Source organism: Hoplias malabaricus, chromosome 2, assembly GCF_029633855.1.
Source record: "Hoplias malabaricus isolate fHopMal1 chromosome 2, fHopMal1.hap1, whole genome shotgun sequence".
Classification (NCBI taxonomy): domain Eukaryota; kingdom Metazoa; phylum Chordata; class Actinopteri; order Characiformes; family Erythrinidae; genus Hoplias; species Hoplias malabaricus.
The window spans coordinates 1,309,034-1,334,239 of record NC_089801.1 but is presented as its reverse complement, the minus strand read 5'-3'; the positions used below and the strand labels follow the sequence as shown (position 1 = coordinate 1,334,239).

General features: G+C 37.5%; 3 protein-coding genes across 3 annotated transcripts; all 3 read left to right on the top strand.

Annotated features, from left to right (window-relative positions):
* Nucleotides 1–1,121: 1,121 nt before the first annotated feature.
* LOC136687799 (fucolectin-1-like) lies at nt 1,122–6,325 on the top strand. Its single transcript, XM_066662353.1, has 7 exons — nt 1,122–1,128; nt 2,612–2,912; nt 3,645–3,784; nt 4,659–4,661; nt 5,146–5,234; nt 5,388–5,472; nt 6,297–6,325. Exons 1-7 carry the CDS (start codon nt 1,122–1,124, stop codon nt 6,323–6,325), a joined length of 654 nt encoding a protein of 217 aa, XP_066518450.1.
* Nucleotides 6,326–8,493: 2,168 nt separating this feature from the next.
* On the top strand, nt 8,494–18,062 carry LOC136673463 (protein NLRC3-like). The gene is made up of 11 exons (XM_066648946.1): nt 8,494–8,608; nt 9,601–9,718; nt 10,208–10,360; nt 11,474–11,509; nt 11,899–13,720; nt 14,138–14,311; nt 14,625–14,798; nt 15,046–15,216; nt 15,546–15,719; nt 15,863–15,909; nt 16,928–18,062. Exons 2-11 carry the CDS (start codon nt 9,604–9,606, stop codon nt 17,467–17,469), a joined length of 3,408 nt encoding a protein of 1,135 aa, XP_066505043.1. The 5' UTR covers nt 8,494–8,608; nt 9,601–9,603; the 3' UTR covers nt 17,470–18,062.
* A 2,560-nt stretch (nt 18,063–20,622) lies between these two features.
* Nucleotides 20,623–22,385, top strand: LOC136687794 (complement C1q-like protein 4). The gene is made up of 4 exons (XM_066662351.1): nt 20,623–20,721; nt 21,175–21,303; nt 21,603–21,749; nt 22,372–22,385. The coding sequence occupies exons 1-4, from the start codon at nt 20,637–20,639 to the stop codon at nt 22,383–22,385; spliced, it is 375 nt and encodes a 124-aa protein (XP_066518448.1). The 5' UTR covers nt 20,623–20,636.
* Nucleotides 22,386–25,206: the final 2,821 nt, after the last annotated feature.

The following is a 25,206-nucleotide window of genomic DNA, read 5'->3' as shown; positions in this document are numbered from 1 at the left end:
GTTAGAAAACAGACATCCCCATTTGCTATCACGATGCTGATTAATGAGGGGAGGAGGAGGGCTACTCTATCCACCCAGAGTGCGAGGCCAGTTGTGTTCACTTGGACTCCCAAATTTTTGATTGAGACTCCATGGGCCTCATTTATAAAGGGTTTGTACGCACAGACACGGGTCGGAAACGTACGTACATAACGTATCATGCAGAAACTGTGATTTATAAAAAAAATATTGAGTAAAAATGACCATATATTTAAGCAAAGTTTGACCCATGCGTAGACATAACACTTTACAGAGAGCGCAAACTGATGATATCATGTGGTAAAATAGACAATTGCGAGTAAATGTGCAAACCATTTTCACACGTATCTGTCTAAAACGCATAAAGAGTAAAAAACAAAGATTATAAAATTAAAAAGGAAGATTAACACACACTTGTTTAAAATAACTTTACAAATGCAGAATATAAAAAAGAATTCAAGTTTCATTGCTTGCTGTAAATGATTCCACTTTATTTGTACTATTGTTTTACTCTAGCTTGCTTTATTTCACTTTGTATTTTATTCAGATTTTTTTCATTATAATTGTTTACTCTATTTTGTTTTATCTCACTGTTATACATTCATTTGCAAAGCGCTTTTTAAATTGTTTTGAAAAGTGCCAGAAGTTCATTATTATTATTATTATTTTTATAAGAAATTAAACTCCATAATAAACAGTAGACAAGACAGTAATTCGTTAGGGGAAGGTAATAGCTGCAGATAATTATGAGCCTAAACAGCTGTAACTTGCACATAATCACAGGTCTATAAATAGGCAAGAGGCTGATACATTGTCTGTCATAATGGCTTTTTTGGCTTTTATTAAAACCTAGCTCACTGACGAATAAGATTTTTTGTGAACGATGATAACTGGTTAATGAGCTGATTTAACACCATTTACTGCTGCAGCTACATGTTGTCACTCAACTAAACTATGTGTTTGTTGGTAATGCCATGACTGAGGGCACCTAACAACACATTGTTCAGAGGTTGAGGCGAGGAAAATAACTTCTACAGTGCTGTTTCCAAAGCTTCTCTTTTTTGTCTTTTGGTCCTCCATTGTCTTCACGATCTCATGCGAAAATGAACGGTAATAGGTAAATGTGGACCAGTGGCGATTGCTCTAAGACTGCAAGGGAAGCTCAGCTTCCCATAAAATGTCAAAAAATAAGTGATCAAATATATACTGTTGTGTGTACATGTCATTGAATAAATATGCACTACAACGCGCTCAACTTTTGTTCAGAATCAGCTTCTTATCACTGGTAAAGACGCGGCTTTCCTCTCAATCATTCCCTTCACGGTGCTTTAAACAGTGAGGACGCTGAGTGTCCACGGCGTTCAATTGCGAAGCACTTTGTTATGCTCAGGTGTCTTTTTTTCTTCCTAGTTCCTTGTACATATTCTAGCCACACCCCACTCTTGTCATCTCATAGGTCATGTGACAGATTACAGGTCTTTGTTATTGTTTATATATGTCTGGTTCCTGAGTCTCTGTTTGTTGGTCATTGTGAATGTGTGAGGGTTTCGTCTGTGATTACCAAGCATTTACTTTATCCTATCTAGAGTCCAATTTTATTAATGTGGTCAGTCTGAACTCATGGATATTCTCGCTCTCCTGGGTTAGTGACTCCTCTCCTGCTGATGTGGGGTGATGGTGTACAGAGGAAGACTGGTTTCTCTTCTCAAAAACCCTTTGTGAGGAATGTTCCACCTTATAGCTCCTGTAAATTAATCTACTAAAGTTTTCGTCTTGCTGTGTTATTCCTTTTCCATTCGGGAATTTACTTATGTACATTCAGGGTGATTCATTTACTTTCCTCAGTGGTATTTACATTTATCAGGGTTAAAACATTTTCATTTCATGTTCATCTGCAACATTGAGGTGGAATGGGAAATGTGAATGAGACGTTGACTACTGCAAAAGGGAAATCCTGAGTTCACCGTTACTCATCTTGCCACGGCTCACTCAGTTGTATTTGTCCCATGTTCCAGATCTGTAGGAGCCAGGTTTCTCTACACCCCCAGTCAAGGGAGAACTTCTGTTTTCATTACCTGTGTGCCAAAGAGGATAGCTCCCTCTCGCCAATGCACTGTGCTCACTTGCGCTGTGCCTGCACTGCTTTTACACCCACAGAGAATGACTACACTCTGCGTCCACAAATGCAACCCCTGAGCACAGTCACTACTTTTTTTTTTATTATAATTATATTCCATGTCTGATTTCTTGAGTGACTGGAATGATAACATTAGCTGTTACAGATGTTGTGAGTGAGCCAGTGTGACTTTTTCAACTTTTGCTCTTTTATATTTACAAAAAAAACCCTTCAATTTTTGACTTCAAGTTTTTGTCAAAGTCTGCATTTTCCTTGTAAACTGATCATTTGTTTGCACACTATACACAGTATAAAATAGCTCTTGGAATTTTTTTGCACAGGTTCATACATTTGGCCACACCAACGCATGAGCAAATTAACTACAGGTATGAATTTAATATCAGCAACACTTTCACCAGTACTGACCGTTTACTGACATTTATATAAAAAGAAAGGTTTGTTTTTATTCATCTCCAGGGGCCATCTCACTTCAGAGTAATGTGGCTTTAAGGAAAATTGCTACTCAATCCTCATCATCATACCCTACGTTTCTTGCACCTTTTGCCACTGATGGGAACAGAAACAGCAACATTCACGCAATGTCTTGTTCATATACGGATTATTATTTTAAACCCTGGTGGAGGGTGGATCTGTTGATTGAATACCAGATTAGCAGTGTGGTCATTACCAACAGAGGTGACTGCTGTCCAACAAGAATAGACGGGGCAGAGATTCGCATTGGAAACTCCTTAGAAAACAATGGAAACAATAACCCCAGGTAAATACTATTTTAAACAACATAGACCACAACAGGCCATAAAAGGCTGAAGGCTAATAGTCTACCAGTCAACCTTGCTCAGGATATTAACAGACAAAATAGCAATTGCACTTAGAGGAAAAGGAACCAAATTCTTTGATGTATGGCAGCCTTTTATAAAGTTCTGTGAAGAACTTTGACTAGTAAAACTACTAACTTATAAAGGGTTATATATCTCACACATGGTGATGATCCCTGAAAACCTATTTATTAACTGATTGATTGATAGCTTTTTGTACTTTCACATCTGTAATTTTCAAATAGAATATTTAAATTGGATATTATAATTGTAATCATTTTCAAAATGGATGTTATAACTGTAGTCCTTTAAAGAGAAAAGTTACAAAAAGAAAGCTGTAAAGTAAAATCAAATTGTATAAAAATACTTTTAATGTTTAAACAATTTGTACTCAGTTTGTACCATATAGTCTAAAGATTTAATTGGATATAATGTGATTTTTTGTATTTGTTGAATGATTAAATGCACGTAACCACACTCATTGCTCATTCAACACAGAATCCTTTCTCTCACATTAAAAGCCAACAAAATGTATAGGAAAACATCATTTATTACATAATTAATATGTTAGTTCCATGCCATTTCTATGGAACACTCACTACAGAGGAGTCGTGTGATTTTATTGTGTTGGTTTGGATTTATTTACGATTAATATGCAATCACTCTTTCTACAGATGTGCTGTCATCACAGATATACCTGCTGGTTCATCATCCACCTTCAGTTGCGATATGATTGGTCGATATGTGAATGTGGTCATTCCTAAAAATGGATCAGTTCTGACCCTTTGTGAAGTGGAAGTCTATGGAGTTCCAGGTTCATAATTAACATAAATCATTCATTTGTTCATATTCTGTAAGAGCTTCATCCAGGCCCTACCCTCTATGACTGGGTGTAAGGCAGGAAAAGAGCCTGGCAGCTGCCAGTCCATCACAGGAAACCTAAAGCAGTACACTGAACCGTAAATTTGGGCACCTTTATCTCTAATTTTATCATTCTGTCTCACCCAGCTACCACTGTGTTCATTTACAGCTTTGTTAAATTTGTAATTGTACAAGCCCTATTCCAAAAAAGTTGGGACACTGAATAAAATATAAATCAAAACAAAATGTAATGATGTGCAAATAACTTAAACCCTATATTTAATTGAAAATAGTAAAAAGACAACATTTTATATGTTGGAACTAAGAAAGTTTTTTTTTATTATTTGCCAGCTTTGAATTTGGTGCCAAGAACACTTCCAGAAAAGGGACAGGGGTTTGTTCACTACTGTGTTGCGTTATCTCTTCTTTTAACAACACAGTTTGGGAACTGAAGGGACCAGTCACTTTAGTTTTAAAAGTGAACTGTTTTTCAATTCTTATTTGTTATATGACTATATTGAGGATGAATTTAGCTCCCAGACTCTTTTACTAAGGAGCCATGCTGCTGTTATCCATGCAGTATGTGAATTGGCCTTGTCTTACTGAAATCAACAAGGCTTTTCCCAAAAAAGACAATGTCTGAATATCAGCATGTTCCTCCAAGTCCTGTAGATATTGTTCAGCATTAACGGTGCCTGCACAGATGTATAATTTTAATTTAACTCTTAATATAATAAAATGGATGAATGCTGGACAAGAGGGCAGTCATTTTTATATTTATAGTTTCACTGATAATTCATCAACTAACTCTGCTCTCACTAACACAGTGCGTCTCAGTCCTGCTCCTGGTGGGCTACTTTTCTGCATGTTGAGTATGCATGTTCAGCTTCTGAAGGGGCTATTAATGAGCTCATTACTTTCATCAGGTGTGTTGGGAGGAGAGGTGGGCTATATGGCCCTAAAATAATATCACAATATTTCAGGGTGTTTTGGCAATAACAATTTTCTTGACGACTGAAAAATGCTTTTATTAATTTCAAGAACACACTAATGCACCAAAATAAATGTTATATTAATATTGATCATATTAAATTAAATAAATTTTGAAGGAGCAATAAGTCTTTTTAGCACATAAAGTAGTAAATAATATTAGAATATTTTTCATGTGCCTCCCACATGGGGCCTGTTTAAAATAAATGAGGAACAGAATTTCTGACATCTCCAGGCCACTAAGTGTCAGTATAATAGTTGATCTATTGCTGCTGTCAGCTGAACGACAGATGATAAATACCTTCACTGTTCCTTTTCAATTAGCTGTTACTAAGAAAATAAATCTGCGGGTGAAGTTCCACACCAGTGAGGATACGATCGATTCTACAACCAGGCACAACGTCTTTCAACAGGTATTTGTTTGTGTGAAGAGGAGAAAATAATATGTATAAATAGACAGAGATTAATCTGCTGTTATGTTATTAAAATGCAGTCATATGAAGGATAAAATTGGCATATTGATTATAAAAGTGAAAACACAATTGTCTTATCGTATCTCTCCACAGTTTCTATCTGCTCTGACCAATGAAATGGTGTCCGCACTTAAACTCTACTGGACTCAGCAACCAGAACTCGAACATGAAAATAAAGGTAAGAAAGAAAAGAGAGTTTTACTTAATTAAATGTCTGTATTATAATGAGAAAAATCTCATAAAGACGTAAAACATTTTATGACATGTTTCTTTTTAAGCAGAAGACTTGTGTTCCAGTCATTGTTCAGAAAAAGGAGTCATGCTACAATAATAAGAGTCCTTGGGTAAGACTCCTAAAGCTAAACAGTATGAAATTTGTCACTGTGGTGATACCTTGTGCTGTCTTTGTGGGGGTACCCTTAAGGGTACATATTTGTACCTTTAATTATGGAACATAATTGTACATTATTCTATTATAATTGTAGATATTAAAATTGTGTTGATTTCATACACCCCATTTCATCTCCAGGACTTGTATTATCTTTTTTTTTTTTTATCTGTCACAGTTCTATAATCAAAACTTACAAATATTCCCCTCTCCTTCTTGAGAAGAGAGTGTAATGTACCTTTAGGGAACACAACTGGAATTTTAAACTCTGTTATACCTTTACACTGTTTGTACCTTGGTTCACTTATGTGTTATAAACTCTAAAAAACAAGTTTATAACACTTTGTGGTCAACAAAGCTAACTACCATAGCAACACATCAAGAAAGTGCAACAACATTACTTACTAGTCCTATTAGTCCTAGTCCTACTTACTATTTCTCCACAGAGTCTACCATCACTTTGATGTTTCTCTAAGTTTTTTTTCTGTAAAACTAATATCGTTTTGTTAAACATTTTATGAATTAACCTCAAGAACCTCTTTAAAAGTTACCAGTGGTTAAAGTATGTGTGCACAGAACCACAACTGTTTCTTTTTTGTTATTGTATACTGTAGGTGGCAGCAGTGAACTTTGTGGTGTTTAGGTTGATGCCCCTGAAGAAAATGAAGGATGATGTCTCGACGAATTAAAAAATGTACTTGAATTTGTCTGTTTTGCTTACTTTGTTTGCTGTATTAGTTATATAGCACTACATGTTTTAACATATCCTGTTAAAATTATGGATAATAATGACATCAATCTGGGGGCATAATAACAGTGCATTAATCAGAGTGTTGCAAATCTGAGTCCATTTCTACTTCAGTGTAATTGATGATGGTGGGTAATGGTGGGTGGTCTGAGGCTGGTAGCAGTAGATGGAGGTGAGCTGCTGGTCTGGTCTGGTGTGAACCGCAAGAGAATCCAGCAAACAATCTTACATCAGTGGCCCGTCACATTCTCAGAAAACAGTAGAAGCAGTTAGTTTGATTGAGTGCAGTAGAAAAACGTACGTGAATATTTTCCTTAGTGTAGTGACAGATCTGACTGTAACACACTGGAAGGTGAGAAACCAGAAGGAACACAGACATTAGAGCATCCTCAGACAATGAAATCCATCCACTCCACCATCCTCAAACAAGAGAAATTGTGAGCACAGCATCGCAGAACACATCATCTGAGTTTACTATGATTCCCCATGTCCATGAGTTCCTAAAACAACAACCTTAAACTAGAAGAAGAGGTTAGTTGCCAAAAGCTAAACTGAACAAGTGGGTTTTGAGCCTAGATTTAAACATAGTTAAAGTAGCTAAACTAAGTAGACTTAGTTTAGTTTCAGAATTGGTTGGACATGTTGCAGAAATCTCAGTATTTTGTTTTGCTTGAATTGAGGATAAATGTAACTCCCTGCCTCAAAGGAATGTTAAAAAGCTCTGCTGCCTCTGAGGCAGATTTTGTAAATACACTTTTCTGCACACTTATGTTATGACATGCTGTCACATGCTGTTGTACTGTCACTGTCACACCGCTCCATGGTCCTGGGGTTGTGGGTTCAAGCCCTGCCTCATGTGACTGACTGTGAGGAATTTGGTATGTTCCCCCGTGTGGGTTTCCTGTGTGTGCTCCAATTTCCTCCCACAGTCCAATAACACACGTTGGTAGGTTGGCTGGCTGCCCCGTCCAGTGTGTGCTCCCACCGTGTGACCAGTGATTCCAGGTAGGCTCAGGGCTCACCACCACCCTAAACTGGATAAGCAGTTACAGACAAACTGCACTTGACTCGTTCTGTATCCTGCAACTTTTCTAATCAAGATACTATAGACTGTGATCTTCATAAATGAATTAAAGAATGTTAGAAAGATGTACAATATTTAAGATAACACTTTATTCAACCCAAAGGGAACTTAAGTGTCACAGTATAGTACATAGTACATAAGAGAAGACAGTAAGAACAAACAATAAATTAATAATAGTGCACAATAAAAAGTGCACAATAAATAGTGCAGGGATATAGAAGTGGGTTACAGGGGTTAAACAGATGTGGTCCAACAGTGGTATGAACCTTAATATATTAAAATTGAGGAGGGTCTATACGTTTGAGCTCTGTATATGACACGAGCAGCCTCAGCGGGTTTTGCGCTAAGAAACTTAAGTGATAAGATATATTTGAACAGTGTTTGTTGACTTCTTGCATCACTACTACCTGGGGGCACAGTGAGTGGTGAAGTCTAGTGCATAACACTACTGCCTTTCACATATTCACATAACAGACTGGGGTTCAAATCTCAGATGGAGACAGAACCATAAAAAAAAAATATTCAGCCAACAGCGTCCTGTATCCACTAATGAAGGACGACCAATTAGAGGACGACCAATAAAAACTGCATCAACCGATGAGCTCCTGTCTCTGACTTAACATCTAGAAGGTGGGGTAGGTGTGTGTAATAGTGGGCAGTGAGTGGACACGTTTGTAAATTCAAGCAGCTCTGCTGTGTCTGATCCATCCGTACCAGCCCAAAACACACACACACACACACACACACACACAAAACCACCACTACTACTCCTGACCATTTAAAGAACAAAATGAAAACAATTGAGGTCACGTGATCGCAGCGTGGCGCCTATTCAGTGCATGTTTACAGGTCTTAAGGGCAGATGTAGGTTTCGGTTTTGTCTGGGGACTTTCGTTTTGGACTAGAAAAGTTGCGCTTAAGGAAGAATGACGTAACGGGTTTAAATGAAAGGCAGCGTCTTACCGCTGGCTGTAAATAATGAAGGGTCTCGTTTATTTTCCTTAGTAAATCCAGGGAGTCGTCCGTTAATTCATGTTAATGCTGTTTATCCGGCCAGGTTTTTCTGACCCCAGCCCTGTCCACTACATCCAGCGGTGAGTAGATTCAAAACTGAAAGCACTTTTAACAAGGACCAAGGAACGACTTTTTAACAGCTTTCACTGTTTCAGAGTTAATGTCAAAGACATTAGATTAAGAATAAAGCACGAGAGACTTAGGTTCAAATTAAGGCAGAGAATTAAAAGAAGTGTCGATTTAGACTATGATTAAAGCTATAAGTTATAATCAAGACTTAGACTGAAATAAAACGTTTAGCCTTAGCTTGTATAATCTCTTTGTGAAACAAAAGGGGAATGCTCTGGAGCCCCAAAGACCTAAAGCCAAATGTTTCTCAGTATTTTTCAACCCTGGTGCTGGAGGCCCACTGCTCTGCAGATATAAGCCCTGCTTTAACACAACCACTTTTATTCAATAATGGGCTGTTAATGAGCTGATTTGTTGGATCAGTTACTGTAGGAGCAGGGGGAACATTCAAATGTGCAGAGGCAGGGTCCTCCAGGAATAGGTTTGAGAAATACTGGGTTAGAGGATATAGCTCTACCCTTTTCAGGCTGTGGAGCAGATCATCTGTGTTCTCTGGAATAATTGAACACAGAATTCGGCACAGACTGGTGCAGTTTGATGGAATTCGCACTTTGCTTATTTTTTATTTACTTGTTTGAGTTTATTTAAAAGAATGTTTATGCACTGAGGTTATACCCACAATGTGTGTGCTGCACTGTTATAAATCACTGTTTACCATTTTACAGGAAGAGTACACACTTTCAAATGATAAGCATAAGTCATGTGATTAACAGGAAACCCTTGCGTGGACAGGTTTTCGTAACAGACATTGTGGGACTCATAACTGAAAACTAGTTCTTTTAATTCCATTGAACTAATGTATTATTTAAAGTGTATACTGAAAGGTATAAATCTTCATGTAAACAACATTTATCTGTATTTGGAATTTTGCAGCAAATATTCTATTCTTTTGGATGAAGTGTAAAAAAAAATGAAAACTATTAACTATTGTCTTTTTCCTCAGTTAATGAAAATGGAGCCTATCATTGAGCTGTTGTTGGCTGCTCTGGTGATTGTCCTTTCTACCTTCCTCTGGAGAAAGAGACCCTTAACTCAACCCTCAAACACTCAGCAAAATGAATGTAAGACATTAATTTGTGAATTTGTATTTACTGTGTAGTTTCAACAGCTAACCAATGGTCATAAGGTGTGTAACATGCTATGTTTTTTAGCTCTTTAAGACCTTTGGACATATATGACACAGGAGTTCTACTAGTGTGCATTTAAAACATGAACAAGACCTACTCTTCATTGCAATTAAAACCAATATAATGCCCAAGCTCCTCAATGCCACTGCTGCACCATTTAATGTGGTCGTTACAGTTCTTTACTGTAACGTTCGTTACTGAATCAGTAAACGATATTCTGTACCTTACGATGTGGACTGTTCACCCCGGTTCGCATTTGTATTTGTCAATGGATCACATTTTCATGAATTTACATGTTGTCAGTGTCGGCTGATTAGTTTCCAAAACTACAATCTTACACTTCCATGCAAAAAACAACTGAATTTTTCAAAATTCATGTATTTCATATAATACTGCCCAAGGATAATTATATTTCTGTTTCAGTGCAAACAAATCTGGTCCAGAGCGCTGCCTTTCCTCCAGCTGGTTGCTCTGTTGTTGTGACTTCTGGCAGCACTTCAGTTGTTCCAGCACTTAATAGCAACAAATTCTGTGGCCCAGCTATCTTCAACTTCAACAGCAACACTACAGACAAAGGTATGTCCATATGTCAAATGATTGATTTTCTTAGTTCCATTTGTTCTCTGATTTTTTTGCACCTAAACTGAGAATTGTTGTTATATATTGTTTGTGTTTAATATATATACATATACATCTCATGTTATTATTAATAATAACAATAATGTATTTCTGTTTTTATATTTAGTTTATTTTTATATAAAACTTTGATTGGTCCTTTTGTATGTCAGTCAAATATGTTTTCCTGAACTACTAGATGTTTTTTGGCCATGGTAATTGATGAAAGGTACCAGACTCTTCACATAGTTGCAGTGTGAGACCATTGTACATTTAGATTGGTTACAATCACAGAACAAAATCACGAATAATAAAACTTAGCTCAAGATAAAGAAAATAAGACTAAAAACAGGAAAAACAAGAACAAACCTGTGTGTGTCTGTGTGTGGGTATGTGATAAGTGGGAGGCTACAAATACATCCCTAAATGCATTAATCAGGGACAGCATGTAATAATTATGGGACAGCATGTCATAATTATTATTATTTATTTAAAAAGCACCTTTCAACACACCAAAAAACACTGTAATGCAATCTGAAAAAGGCAGGTATTCAGGTATTTCTCAGAAAAGCATGGGTTTATCTGAGGTTTGGAGAGAGCTGGGAGGTAATTACCTATTAAGAAAATCAGAAAGGTAAAATGGGGTGTGAACAGGAAGTGAGTGCTGAGTTCTATGTTTCTGAAATCTTTAGCCCAGCAATGTTCATGAGCTGGTCTGGACCACAGTGGACATGAGGGACATCAGGAGAAGCAATTAGTAGTCACTCAGATTTAAAACTGCTTAATTTCAGGCAATTACTTTCCATTTACATATCTTTATTTCAGCCAAGTACGGATGGTGGAATTACATCTGAGGTTTTAATATGTAAATACATTTGGACATCATTGGCACTGGAATGGAACAGAAAGCCATGCTGTCTAATGATATATATTTGCATATTTATATATTTTATGCCATTTAGCAAATGCTCTTGTCCAGAGCAAGTTACAGAAGTTGCAGTTTGTTCTCCAGCTAGTACAAATAGGTCAAAAATACACCTGAGATATTTAAATGCTTTATTTCCCCCCCCACAGATTTTACAGAAGCAAACAAAACCAAGAAACATTCAGGTAAAATGTAAACTATGTTAATAATAAAATTCATTTAATGCTTTTTAAACTCCTTTTAAAAGGCTGTTTTTCTAATAATAAGATAAATAGCTATTCATATAAGTATACATATATTATGTATAGGATCATTCCTGCTGTTGTATTAGAATCCAACAAGATGAAGGCAGTGTATGTATTTTTGCCAATTCATTCTTGATACCTGGAAAGTAAAATATAACTACCACAGTTAAAATATGAGCTCTTATTTGATTTTTTTCCCCAATACATTTTGTATTAAATAATAATTTTCAAACCAATATGCTTTGTGTATATAACATTTCAGTGACTGGCTATGGAAGGTACATTTTATGTATGATTGATTAAATTATGCTGCTTGAATTTTCTCTCAGAGACAAATGCACTTAAAATAATTCTGGAGAGACACAAAGCCAACCTGAAGAAGAAGATTGAGTGCATATTTGAAGGCAAAAAGGACTTTAAAAACAAGACGTATCTGAAGAAAGTGTACACTGAGCTCTTCGTCACAGAAGGGGAACTCAATAATGTCAACAATGAACATGAAATTCTGAAGATTGACGAAGCCTTCAGGATGCAAAAATCCCAGGACACTCCAATCAACTGTAATGACATCTTTAATTTACCAGGGAATGAAGAGGAAATTAAGGTTGTGCTGACCAAAGGCATTGCTGGGATTGGGAAAACAGTCTCTATTCAGAAGTTCATTCTAGACTGGGTAGAGGGAGAGGCAAACCAGGATATAGACTGTGTGTTTCTTCTCCCGTTTCGTGAGATTAATTTAATTAATAATGGAGAGTACACTCTGATGGAGCTACTTATAGAATTCCAGCCTGAACTTGAAGGGCTGGAAGACACAAGCATTTTTGAAACTTGTAAGGTTTTGTTAATCTTTGATGGGCTTGATGAAAGTCGACTTCTTCTGGATTTTGACAGGAGCATTGTAAGGAGCTCAAGAAAGAAAGCAACAGTGGATGCACTGATCACAAATCTCATTAAAGGAAACTTGCTTTCTTCTTCTTTAGTCTGGATCACCTCCCGACCAGCAGCAGCCAATAAAGTCCCTTCACAGTATGTAAGCTTATTCACAGAAGTGCGAGGGTTCACTGATAAACAGAAGGAAGAGTACTTCAAAAAGAAAATACTAGATGAGACTGAAGCCTCTAAAATCATCTCTCATATTAAGACATCTCGTAGCCTTTACATCATGTGCCACATCCCTGTCTTCTGCTGGATGACGGCCACTGTTCTTCAGGCAATGCTGAAGGAAAATAAGGGAGAAAATATTCCCACCACGTTGACTGAAATGTACATTCATTTTCTACTCATCCAAATGAATCTAAAGAATCAGAAGTATGACCAGAAAGTTGAACGAGACCTAGTAAACCTCCAGGAATCAAATAGAGGAGTTATCCTTAAACTGGCAAAGCTGGCATTTGAACAGCTGAAAAGGGAGAACATAATGTTCTATGAAAATGATATAAAGGAGTGTGGCATTGATGTAGGTGGAGAATTTGAGTACATTGGTATGTGCACTGAGATCTACAAGCAGGAATCTGTAATTCATGAAAATAAAGTCTACTGCTTTATCCATTTGAGTCTTCAAGAGTTCCTTGCTGCTCTTTATGTTTTCTATTGTTACGTGAAAAAGAACATGGATGAGCTGCAGTTTCTGCTTGAAGGCCCACTTCCTGAAGGTGTCACTTTCGTTAGCGATGTGCCAAAAATTGTGTCCTTGTACTACCTGCTGATCAAGGCAGTGGACAAATCTTTGCGAAGTCAGAGAGGATATCTGGATCTTTTCCTACGCTTTCTCCTGGGCATTTCACTGGAGTGCAATCAGAAACTCCTCAAAGGCCTACTAACACAAATAGAAGATAGTAATGAGAGTGTCCAGAAATTGATTAGATACATTACAAAAATACAACGCAAAGATATATCGACTGAAGCATCCATTAACCTTCTGTTCTGCTTGCTTGAAATAAAAGACAGGACACTATTCACACAAATCCAAACATACCTTATTTCAGCTGAAACTCCAGATAGAGAGCTACCATCTTCAGTCTGCTCAGCTTTGGTCTACATACTTCAGATGTCAGAAGAAATACTGGATGAGTTCAACCCAAAGAAGTACAGTACATTAGATGCAAGCTGCAGGAGGATGGTCCCAGCAGTGAGATGTTGCAGAAAGGCTCTGTGAGTATTTAAACACTTCTTCAAATTAAGAAACTGGGCTTAAGTCATGTCCTGGACTACAAGACAGTTTGAATTTAGATTCCACATTAAAAGTCAAATGTGGTCTATGACTTTGCATACCCCTAATAATGTAGCTTTGTGCAAAGTGAAGATTTCATTTGAAATCTTAACATACTGAGTTGAATAGCAGTGACTGAAAAAGATTTGGCAATAACAACCCTTAGCCTGTATCTTGATATTTTTAATAAAGTGTCATTTGAGGTTTAAGGCCTCGATTTGTAATTATTCTGTTTGGCAGTGCCTGTGATTTCTCAGGTACCATGGAATACTTAGATTAGTTGTTGACACAGTGCAAGGTAGTGAGCCTTGACATTTCAAAGTCTTATTCATTAACATATTCAAATGTACTTATTTTAGGTTTAACAGCTGTGGACTCAGTGAACAGTGCTGTAAAACTGTGGCTTCAGCTCTGCAATCACCAGACTCCCACCTGCTTGAGCTGGACCTCAGTAACAACACGCAGATCAATGCAGGAGCAAAGCTACTTTCTGAAGGACTCATGAGCTCAGAGTGTAAGCTGAAGAAAATGAGGTCAGCATTTAAAATGCTTGATTCCTATTAAGAAAAATATATAAGACCACAAGTTTGGCACTCTAGTGTCTAATGATTCTGTTATTCTTAAGTGTGGCTTCCCATACAGGGTTTAAGTCTACTCCAGGACTATATCTTCCTTTCAGTGGAAAATCACAATGCAAAATGCTGTGTATTCCAGGACTAGGCGTAATCCCTGTCTGGGAAACCACTCCATAATGTTTTCAAAATATGTATTATTTAAATTTTGTTGTTTAAATGCATCCTCACTATATCACTGTTTTGGTTTCTGTTTTTATTATTATTTTTATAGCTTGGCAAGTTGCCATTTCAGCAAAACCAGTTGTGAAGCTGTTGTATTGGCTATAAACTCTGCCTCTTCAACCCTGAGAGAACTGGATCTGAGCTATAACGACCTACAGGATTCAGGAGTGAAGCTGCTGACTGATGCTCTGAAAAACACTAACAGTACAATTGTGATATTAAGGTGAATGTCACTTTTCATTGAGATCAGTTAGTTCAGCTGTACGTTTAGTTCTCATTCAGCAAAGTTCATATGGATAAATCTGATTGTAAACATCATTCACAATGGGTGCACCTTACATTTACTTAGTCATTGTAAGGGACATATACAGTTTAGTACTAATAGAATAAATCTTTATATGAAAAATTACTACAGAGCTAGGGTGGGCAAGAAAGAGTATAGCTTTTTTTAATGTGATGTTGCTGTACAGATTGGGCTGGTGTAACTTGTCTGCAGAAAGCTGTAAAATGTTGACTTCAGTACTCAGCTCTGGTCGACCCCTGACAGAGCTGGACCTCAGTAACAATGACCTGCAGGATTCAGGAATGAAGTTCCTCTCTGCTGGATTAGATAAACCAAACTGCAAACTGGAGGTCCTGAGGTCAGTACTGTTATAATGTGCTATTTTTCAGAGTTTATTTGTCTGGGAGTGTGATTCACAGCCATGTCACAGCCATCTTTCATCAGCAACAAGCCTAACTTCTTCACTCATAACATAACACATTGGACATTTATTATTTGATGTGACAATTTTGGCATTTAGAGTCTAGGTGCTGGTCTATTATATTGCAGTAGATTGAAAAGAGGGCTGCTTCCTCGATATAGTTTTTGGAATTTTTTATGAATGTATTGTTATCAGTTTGAAGAAATTAAAAACTTGTAAATATCAATCCTTGTTCCTATCCTTGACATTGTCTATCCTTGTTTAAGGTTGTCTGGATGTTTAGTAACAGAGGTAGGCTGTTCATATCTGGCTTCAGCTCTGGGTTCAAACCCATCCTGCTTGAGAGAACTGGATCTGAGCTACAATCAGCCTGGAGAATCAGGAGTAAAACTACTCACTGAGAAGCTTGCAGATTCATGTTATAAACTGGAGAAACTAAAGTATGTTTTACAGCCTTTTTGTATTCATCATACAGTTTAAAGCTGCAGTTACAGTTAGCATGTATGCCATGTTGTGAGAATGAGGAAAATTCAGGGCAAAAATGTATGGTTCACAGACTCGTATTTCTTTCTGTTTTTAACAGTACAGATGCTGGTGGCCCTTGCAGAATCAAATCAGGACCTCGAAAATGTATGTTATTTAAATTACATACACAGTTATTTGTTTTGTTGCATTGTGAGACCATTAAATACATTTCCATTAATTTTGAGGGAGACTTTCCCATACCTCATCAATAAGTATTAATAGAATAAATCTAATTCTAACTTTACCCCAAACTTAGAACATGATTTCACCTTAAATTTCAATTATTTACATTGTTGGGACAAGTTAGTGGATCCCACATGCAAGAAAAGTTCCTAAAATTTGTTTTTCTGTAACATACACACACTTCTTTTGTATTTCTCCATTATGTTTTTCTAATTCCATTACTGTCACAGCTCGGCAGGAGAAGACAAGGAGGTGAACGTAAACAAAAGGGAATTTTATATTTAAACAGGACCAAAGCAAAATAAGCATGGGTAATACAGAGACTGAATAAGGACAAGACTAAACTAAACAGGATTAAACAAGGACAGACAGGAAACAGCCATGAACTGGGGTAGACATGGGAGACGCAGCAACAGAGAAACACACATCTACACACACAAGAACCAACAAGGAAGCACAGCAAACAAAGGGGTATATATACAAATCACTGACAAGGAACACCTGGGACTGATAATGAGAGGGCAGGACTACAAAGGAGACACTGATGAGAGGGCGGAACTAAGGAGGGACTAGGACAGAGACAAGAACAACAGACAGGGCCATGTGATAAATGAGGACATGGTGAGGAAAACAGACACAGGACATGACAGTTACATTATATAATTTTAGGCTGAAGTGGTATTGAAGATAATTTCACATGTAGTTCTTCATTGCAAGTGCTCATTTCTTACACTTTTTTCACCCTATATCCTCATTACACCTCATCCAATTAGTTAAGACACTTTGCTTCCACCTTTAGGTATCTGAAGCATCATCTGTGATGTCCTGATGACAGTGCCAAGGTTTAGACCACTGCATAACAGCTTAATGTGTTTTACCATTTCATATCAACCAAAATACGTATATATGACCAAACACATTATTGACCTTCTTTTTACAGATGCCTGTGAGCTCACATTTGACCCCAACACAGCACACCCCTGTATTTGCATATCAGAGGGAAACCGAAAGACAACCAAAACGCAAGGATTTCAGAACTACGATTCACATCCAGACAGATTTAATAGCCTTTTTTACGTGCTGTGTACAGAATGCCTGTCCAGCCGCTGTTATTGGGAGGCTGAGGGAAGTGAAGACATGATGGGAATGGCGCTGACATATAAAGGACAAAATAGGGATGAAGTTGGTGATGACGCTTTTTTTGGACACAATGGATATTCCTGGCTCTTGCAATGTTATGGGGCCACATTCACTTACTATTTGTCTCACAAAAACAGGAGAACTGAGATTCATGCTCCATCCTCTTACTCAAACCGAGTTGGGGTGTATCTAGACTGGCCGGCTGGAATTATTTCCTTCTACAGTGTCTCTTTGGAAACACAAGCATTGACGCACATACACACTTTCTACTCCACCTTCAATGCACCCCTCTATGCAGGGTTCAGTTATATGAATGTTGGCTCAGTAATGTGTTTGTGTTAAAAAGCTAGAGAAATATTCACCATTTAGATACTGTAATGATTTACCCATAATACCACATTGTATTGCACAATGCACTGGCTGTCCTTGTGATTAAAGAGACTCCTTTAATCAGTGGAATGTGTGTTCGGATTCACCTATGGCCCCTTGGACCTGCTTTTAGATCTTTGGATGATGTGTATGGTTTGTAGTGGAATTCAAAGAGTGGTTATTAAAACAGTAGTTTTAATCATGGACATCAATAAGGCAGGTGGGGACTTGGAATAAAACAAAATATTCAAAATGTAACCATGTTATGACCTGTTTAGAAAGTGCTTAGAAAGTAAGGTGTTTAATAAGAATTAATCACTAAGTTAGACTAAGATAAATCCGGTCCTTCCCACTCTCCTTTCTACTGCTTCTCTCCTGCACTGGGAAATTATGAAAGAATCAAGGAGATGAAAGGAGCAGGACAAATTATGCAAATGTGCCATATCTTCCACATCACTTGCCACTAATTCTGCAGCCATTTCCAGTCACTACCCTGTATCAGTCTACACTTACTTGTGTATGACTTTCTGTTGCATTTTATATTTTGTGTGGTTTTTGTGTGAATTTTCCCCTTCAAATTAAGTACATATCATACATGGAAAACAGTGGACGTATCAACACAAATAAAAAATTGTGCTCAGGTTTCACCTGAACCCTAGTGTGGGTGCTATGTTACACAATATATACACAACATTCTGGCATGCTGCTGCAGAAGACATTGACATAGTGGATTTTACAATAACAGGAAACAAGATTATTTGCTGAGGGCTGTCATTGAACACACCCTGGAAGGGGGCGCCAATCCTTTCCAGTTAAACAGGCTTCTCCTATAAAACATTTACTGCATACAAATGCCCTATAAATATACCCTTCATTTCAGGAGTAATATAACATTTTAAATCATGTAGTGTATCTAATAGAATTCTATAAAATTGACAACATATTAATCAGAGACACAGTAGTATCCAGCAGTGTTACAGTGGATTATAAAGTAATCTACCTTTACTGTATAGAAAGCACTGTTTACATGCTGTATATTTATAATGTAAATATGACAAAGCTAAAGCAGAAAATGCATCAGAGCATTTTGTCTTTGCCACTTTTCCCAAATTCCAAGTCAAAAACTATAATCAATGCCTTTTAATAATTAAAGTAATGTAACATCATCCAGGCCAGAGTCTGCTTATTTAACATGTTTTATACACACACTGGACCAGTTCACACCGTTGTCATTCCTGCAAGTGGGCAGCAGCTCCTCTACAGGTCACTGTGTGTAAACAGGTGGGCACTCAGACCTGGACATTAAATAACATCCTTAACTGAATTAATAAATAAATAAATGAATAAGCAGTTACAGACACTGAATGAATGAACTAAATGAAATATGCACTCATCTCTGATGAAACGTTTTCACTGATTTAGATCATCCTGTCGTATATAGCTTTTGATGATGTATTTAGCTCTAAGAAAATGACCAAGGTCTGGACCAAGTTCATTCTGCCATTTCTGGTCCTATAATGACTGGCCTCCCTCTGTACATTTCTGTATCTAGTCCTTCAGGTTTGTGTCTATGTGATTTTGGATGAACCAACTTGCTTGGCTTGGTATGTAACACTGCAGCAGCTCATCTTGACACACATTTCAGTGCTCACAGAGCTCAAGGTTAATGCATTAAAAAAAAAAAAAAAAATTATATATATATATATATATATATATATATATATATATGTATTTATTTATTAAATAAATTGTATTGTGTTCAGAACTATAATGCACCCTTGTATACACTATATTATGCATCCATATTGCTTTAGCACCATGATAATATATCATTTTATTAATTACCAGAGCTGTTAGTTAATCCAAAATTGGCCCTGACTTATTGTTGTCTAAGGTCCCTATCTTCCCTTCCAAAAACACCTATGTTGACCATCAAGAACATATTTGAGAGACAAAGGTAAATCACCAGCAAAAATTTCCAAGAGGAAGACAAAACACCCAGTTAACAATAAACATATTATAAATAAATTAAGCTACAAATACACAAAGACTAACCTCTCAGATGTAACATTTACAGAAGAATACAGTGCAGCATTAGATGGACTAAATAGATGGGCTAGTGGCTGGGGTGTAAATGGCCATTCTGCTCCAGCGCGTCTCCTGTATCGATAAATTGGTGGTGGAGTCATGTTCCAAGTTGGTGTCATTCCCACTTGACTTGTGTATGATTCAAGAAAAAGGGGTTGGCTAGTGACCAGATTACAGACTGGCCTGCTTCCTCTGTGACCTGACAATTCGGAAGCAGCAGTTTAATTAAGTTGAATGTGACTACCAATCCAAAATGATCTCTGGATGAAGTCAGTGATGCTGCAAACAGTGTCAGCAAAATAGACTGATGTATTTAAACATGATATATTAGATTTGTGTGATTAGTTTAAAAAGGATTATGTTTATGTCATGTGCATAACCAAGTGCAAATATTATTGTTTGTAGTTGACACTGTGTTTGCTAGGCATTGCCCTGTATAATAATGATTGTGAACAGTGATTTGAGTTTGGCCTTGACTGCTGGTAATAAATGTAAGAGAAGACACTAAATGATGACTGAATTGTGACAGAAATGTATCAGAAAGGGTTTATTTTACTGAAACAATTAACTTTCTTGTATTTCACAGTATAAAACTGACCCTTGTATAATGATTCTGAACACAACAGAAATGAACATTCACCTGATGTGAGAGCAGAGAAAGGTAAGTAACTTTGCAATGTTAATGAATAATGTTTATAATATATTTTGTGTTATATATGTGAATAGATTGGGAGGTGTGTTACAGCTTCCTTGTTTTCTTGGTCAATATAAAAGTTAACAGTAAATAAAGGTCCAAAGTGCATATTGTAATTATTTGCTGAGGGATTTTGCATATCATCCAGCGAGTGATGATCAAAGACACGCAGGTATAAATTGAACAGTGTAGGAACAAACAAAGCACCATTCTGTGGGATCCTTTACCTCAGACATTAGATATGGGAGACATGATGATTCTTTTTATCTCACTTTGCAGCTTCCTGTTATCAGCTTCCGAGGCAGAGGTTTCAGTGTGTGGTCATGGACAGACAAAATGCACGCTAGAAACCTGTAGCATGTTGTTGAGTGAAGAGTTCAATAACATTAAGTCCCAACCGAAGAGCAGCCAGGATGAGATAGATGCTCTGAAACTGGAAAAGGGTACCGTTTCCATGCTTTTGAAATACAATTTTTTGGATGTGTATTTAATGCAGGTAAATGTATACCTTTAATTTACATAGTTGTTACCAGTCACTTAATTTGCCCAATATTTCTTCTGTAATTTGGGGTATACTTTGTTACTGTCACTTTGCTGCTGTAAAATCCTCTGCTGTATTGGGAGACTGGACTCTACATTGCAGCATTGCTGTGAGATGGTATTTAGCCACATAAATATGCAGAGACATTAGATTAATTCTGGATCTCCAAAAACATTATTCCATTTATCCACAGCCTAACGATGAAGGTCTGTTATGCTCCTCGAGTCGACAGCTTTCAATAACCATGGTTTCCTTACTTGTGCTTCAATGTTGTCTCTGTGAACGGTTGGAAACATGGTGCAGAGAGGTTTCTGGCATTTATAATTTATTTATAATTTTGTCTCTTTTGTTCCAGAAGCTTCTAAAGTTGTCTTCTCAGCTGCTTTACGTAAGTTTGGCAGCCTTGGGCCTTTCTCAGAAGAAACCACAGTGAAGTACAGCCATGTTTTCACCAACAAAGGCAATGGCTATGACAGTACTACAGGTACATAACACACATTCACCCCTAGGAGCTATGATCCACATGCTGCTTTTTATCGTTATACAGAGCAATGTCATTGTTATCTTTGTAATCCTATTCAATCCCTGAATGAATAGTTTATGCTCCACAGAGTGGGTCTCCCTAATGTGGACTACCATTTTTAGAACAGATTTAGTACAGAATCACAGCCCCCTGGTTCTTATTATAATGGCAGTTTCATGACATTAGAAGAATCACTGGAGAAAATGACTGATTTCTTCTTAAAGACTTATTTTGGCATAACGTCTTGTTCTCTGCTGCAGGGGTCTTCACTGCTCCGATCAGTGGTGTGTACCTTTTCTTGTTCTATGACCATGCCTTGGGTGGTGAAAGTGCCTATTTGACTCTCACCAAGAATGGGGAGCGTGTGGTGACCACAGGGCATCAGAAGAACACACAAGAAGGCTCAAGTAATGAAGTAATGGAGCAAATGTAGTCACCATTCAGCTCAACAAGGGTGACCTGATCCGTATCCGCATCTGGGCAGGAAGTTGGGTTTTTGATGATGATAAAAACTACACAACTTTTACTGGCATTTTGCTCCACACTGTTTAAAGGAGCAGTCAGTCATTTTTGTTAAATCGTTGTTATGAAACAGGAAATAAACATGATTACTGCATGACTGTAAAAATAATAAAAAAATAAATTCTATTGCTGAGACCATATTAGATTTGCTGTGTTCATTTCTTTGTTGGTATGGGTATTGTTTTCATTGCTGACACAGGTTTTAAACTGTGATTACATTATATATGCATTGCACTGAACAATAGAGGGTCACTACAACTACAAATGAGCCTAAGGCCACCATGCTCAGGGCCAAATGTGGGGTACACAGATATTACCTGTAGCTGTTCAATTTTAAACTTTAATATTTGTTTTAGCCAAGTGCTTTTGCAAAACTGTTTGGCAATATTCAATAACTGAAAAATGATTTACTGGCAAGACTTGATTTATTCCAAAAAATGAAGACAAAACAGCTTTTCTGTTTTTTTTTGTGTATGCGTCTGTATAATGTGTGTTTTTCATATTCAGGCTTCTACACTTGAAGTAAATCAAAGTTCAGTGAGCTGCCCACAGTGGTGCTGTCCTCGAGGGAATGGAGCAGTGTATGTGTTTTTATGGAATTCGATTTGTGGCCTGCAAAATTGCATGTCCTGTGCACGTCCTTATTTTTCTTCAAGCAGTTCCTGAACAAGCCTCTTGCATGTCTTTTTTTTTCAGGGGTGCGTTCCCATTGGCTAATAGATTTTGAGTGACAGCTCAGTTTCACAGAAGTGGTTCAGTGTAGAAAGCGCATGTTTTTCATCTTTGACCTCTTGCATTGGGTGTTAATTTGGCTTTTGAGTCACCCAGTCACTAAACATGATTAATACTGATTATAAAATTATGTTAAGTTGAAATACATGCGTCAAAACTTCCACTTTATTATTCAATCATTCATTGTCTGTAACCTGTCCAGTTAAGATTGCGGTGGGTCCGGAGCCTACCCAGAATCACTGGGTGCAAGGCAGGAACACACACTGGAGGGGGCACCAGTCCTTCACAGGACAACACACACACATTCACTCGCACCTACGGACAGTTGCCAATCCACTTACCAACATGTGTTTTTTGATTTGAGGGAGGAAACAGGAGCACCCGGAGGAAACCCACTTGGACACAGGGAGAACACACCAAACCCCTCACCGACAGTCACCTAGAGCATGTATTATTTATTTTTTATTTTATGCTGTAGCAGACTAGAGACATTAAGCAGTGACCACATTTCAGATGCACTGTGATTAAAGTAACACTAATCTAGGCCAGTACTCTGACATTGAACCAAGTTCTCTACTGAGGTTTTCTGTAATGGAGTATATTTTAGTGATGCAAGACAGATCGGCAGCCAATATATTATTTGCAGATATGTGTTTTTTTAAAGTTATTGTTATCGGTCCGATATTGGAATTTTAGCAGATAATATAACCGATAACTTGGAACCATTTTTGTGCTTGCGGATACGCATTGACGCCTGTAAACACACTTGTTTCTGCAGACAAGCGTTTCTGCAGTGTCTGGGATTAAATTTCTCCGTAGTGAAAACTATTTTAAAATATCACCATGACCCTGAACTGGATAAGCGCTTACAGACAATGAATGAATGCATGAATGAATTTAATTACAAAAAGATAAAATTATCGGTTATTAATATTGGTATCAGCTACTCCAAGGTCCTAATTATCGGTTATCGTATCTGCCCAAAAAATTCTAAATCGGTGTTTCCCTAGTATATTTTATGGTTTTACTGAGAGCACTGTCTTGCGATTTTTGGAAACTGCATCCAGGACATTTTATTATACAAGAAAAGTAAATTCTCATGTAAGAAAAAAAATTGTGCCCCAAAATGGGACCACCCAGAAAGTACAGGACAGTGGGAAACTGCTTTGTAGCTTCATTTGGGGCAGTGGTCATAGCCGTCCTGATCGATCCATGATCCTCCATCACTCTTCCGGAATTTGATCTCGTTGCTGGCATTCACAATGCAGCAAGCACCAGTAGGTACTGGAAAATTCATACAGATGGTCTCAACATGCAACCAGCTGTCCTGTACATCTGCAACGAAGACACTGGCAAAGCCTTCCTCCAAAAGGTTACATTCAAGATGCTGATTTGGGACAAGGTCAATGAAGCTGACCTCCTCTTTAGGCTTGAAACTCTTGGTGGTCTCTGAATCTGTTTTCATCACAACTTCAAGCTTAATCACATCTTTGTGGTAGAAAATTCTCAGATTTTGCCTGTAGCATTAGCCACAGTGCTCTTTGGTCCAATGCTGCGTTCACTGAACAGTCTGATATTCCCTGTTGTTATATTAATACGGTTCCCACTTGGGTTGCCAAAGTGGTCAAAGAATTCCATATTTCCTGTGATCCACTTTAAGGTAGAATCGCTGGCTCCCATCTTCTCAGTGTGTCCAACACCTGAAATCAAAGGATGGTTCTTTCTCAAACTGCAACATCATCTGTAGCCAATATCGATATCCTTCACATTGGCTCAGTGCCCTAGCTTTACCTTAATGCTTCCAAAGGAACACAGACATTAAAATACAAAGGTATTTTGTATGAGCAAACTAATGATGTGAAATACACAAATTCACTTTGTGCTATATTATCATACCTGCTACTGTTATGACACTATAAGCTCATGTGTTTATAGTGCAATACATTTTGATGTGCCTTATGTAAATACAAGTAAGATTTCAAAAAAGTTGAGACACTAAACAAATTGTGAATAAAAACTGAATTCAATTATGTGGAGGTGCCAACACCTAATATTATATTTAGAATAGAACAAAAATCACAGATCAAATGTTTAAACTGAGAGAATGTATCATTTTATGGGAAAAATATGTTGTTTCAAAATGTCAAGGCATCAGCATATCCCAAAAAAGTTGGGACAAGGCCATTTTTAACCACTGTATGGCATCCCCCTTCTTCTTACAACACTCAACAGATGTCTGGGGACAGAGGAGACCAGTTTCTCAAGTTTAGAAATAGGAATGCTCTCACATTCATGTCTAATACAGGCCTCTAACTGTTCAATCGTCTTGGGCCTTCTTTGTCGCACCTTCCTCTTTATGATGCGCCAAATATCAAAAATCTCTATAGGGGAAATATCTGGACTGCAGCCTGGCCATTTCAGTACCAGGATCTTTCTCCTACATAGCCATGATGTTGTGATTGCTGAATGTGGTCTGGCATTATCTTGTTGAAAAATGCAGGGTCTTCCCTGAAAGAGATGACATCTAGATGGGAGCATATGTTGTTCTAGAACCTGAACATAGTTCTCTGCATTAATGGTGCATTTCCAGACATGCAAGCTGCCCATGCC

Coding starts and splice junctions, on each gene's coding strand:
- LOC136687799 (XM_066662353.1), top strand. Junction 2,913..3,644: donor AATGGAAACAATAACCCCAG/GTAAATACTATT, acceptor CTCTTTCTACAG/ATGTGCTGTCATCACAGATA. Junction 5,235..5,387: donor GGCACAACGTCTTTCAACAG/GTATTTGTTTGT, acceptor ATCTCTCCACAG/TTTCTATCTGCTCTGACCAA.
- LOC136673463 (XM_066648946.1), top strand. CDS start 9,604: ATGAAAATGGAGCCTATCATTGAGCTGTTGTTGGCTGCTCTGGTGATT. Junction 14,312..14,624: donor TGTAAGCTGAAGAAAATGAG/GTCAGCATTTAA, acceptor TTATTTTTATAG/CTTGGCAAGTTGCCATTTCA. Junction 15,217..15,545: donor TGCAAACTGGAGGTCCTGAG/GTCAGTACTGTT, acceptor TCCTTGTTTAAG/GTTGTCTGGATGTTTAGTAA.
- LOC136687794 (XM_066662351.1), top strand. CDS start 20,637: ATGTTGTTGAGTGAAGAGTTCAATAACATTAAGTCCCAACCGAAGAGC. Junction 20,722..21,174: donor TGCTCTGAAACTGGAAAAGG/GTACCGTTTCCA, acceptor CTTTTGTTCCAG/AAGCTTCTAAAGTTGTCTTC. Junction 21,304..21,602: donor TGGCTATGACAGTACTACAG/GTACATAACACA, acceptor TCTCTGCTGCAG/GGGTCTTCACTGCTCCGATC.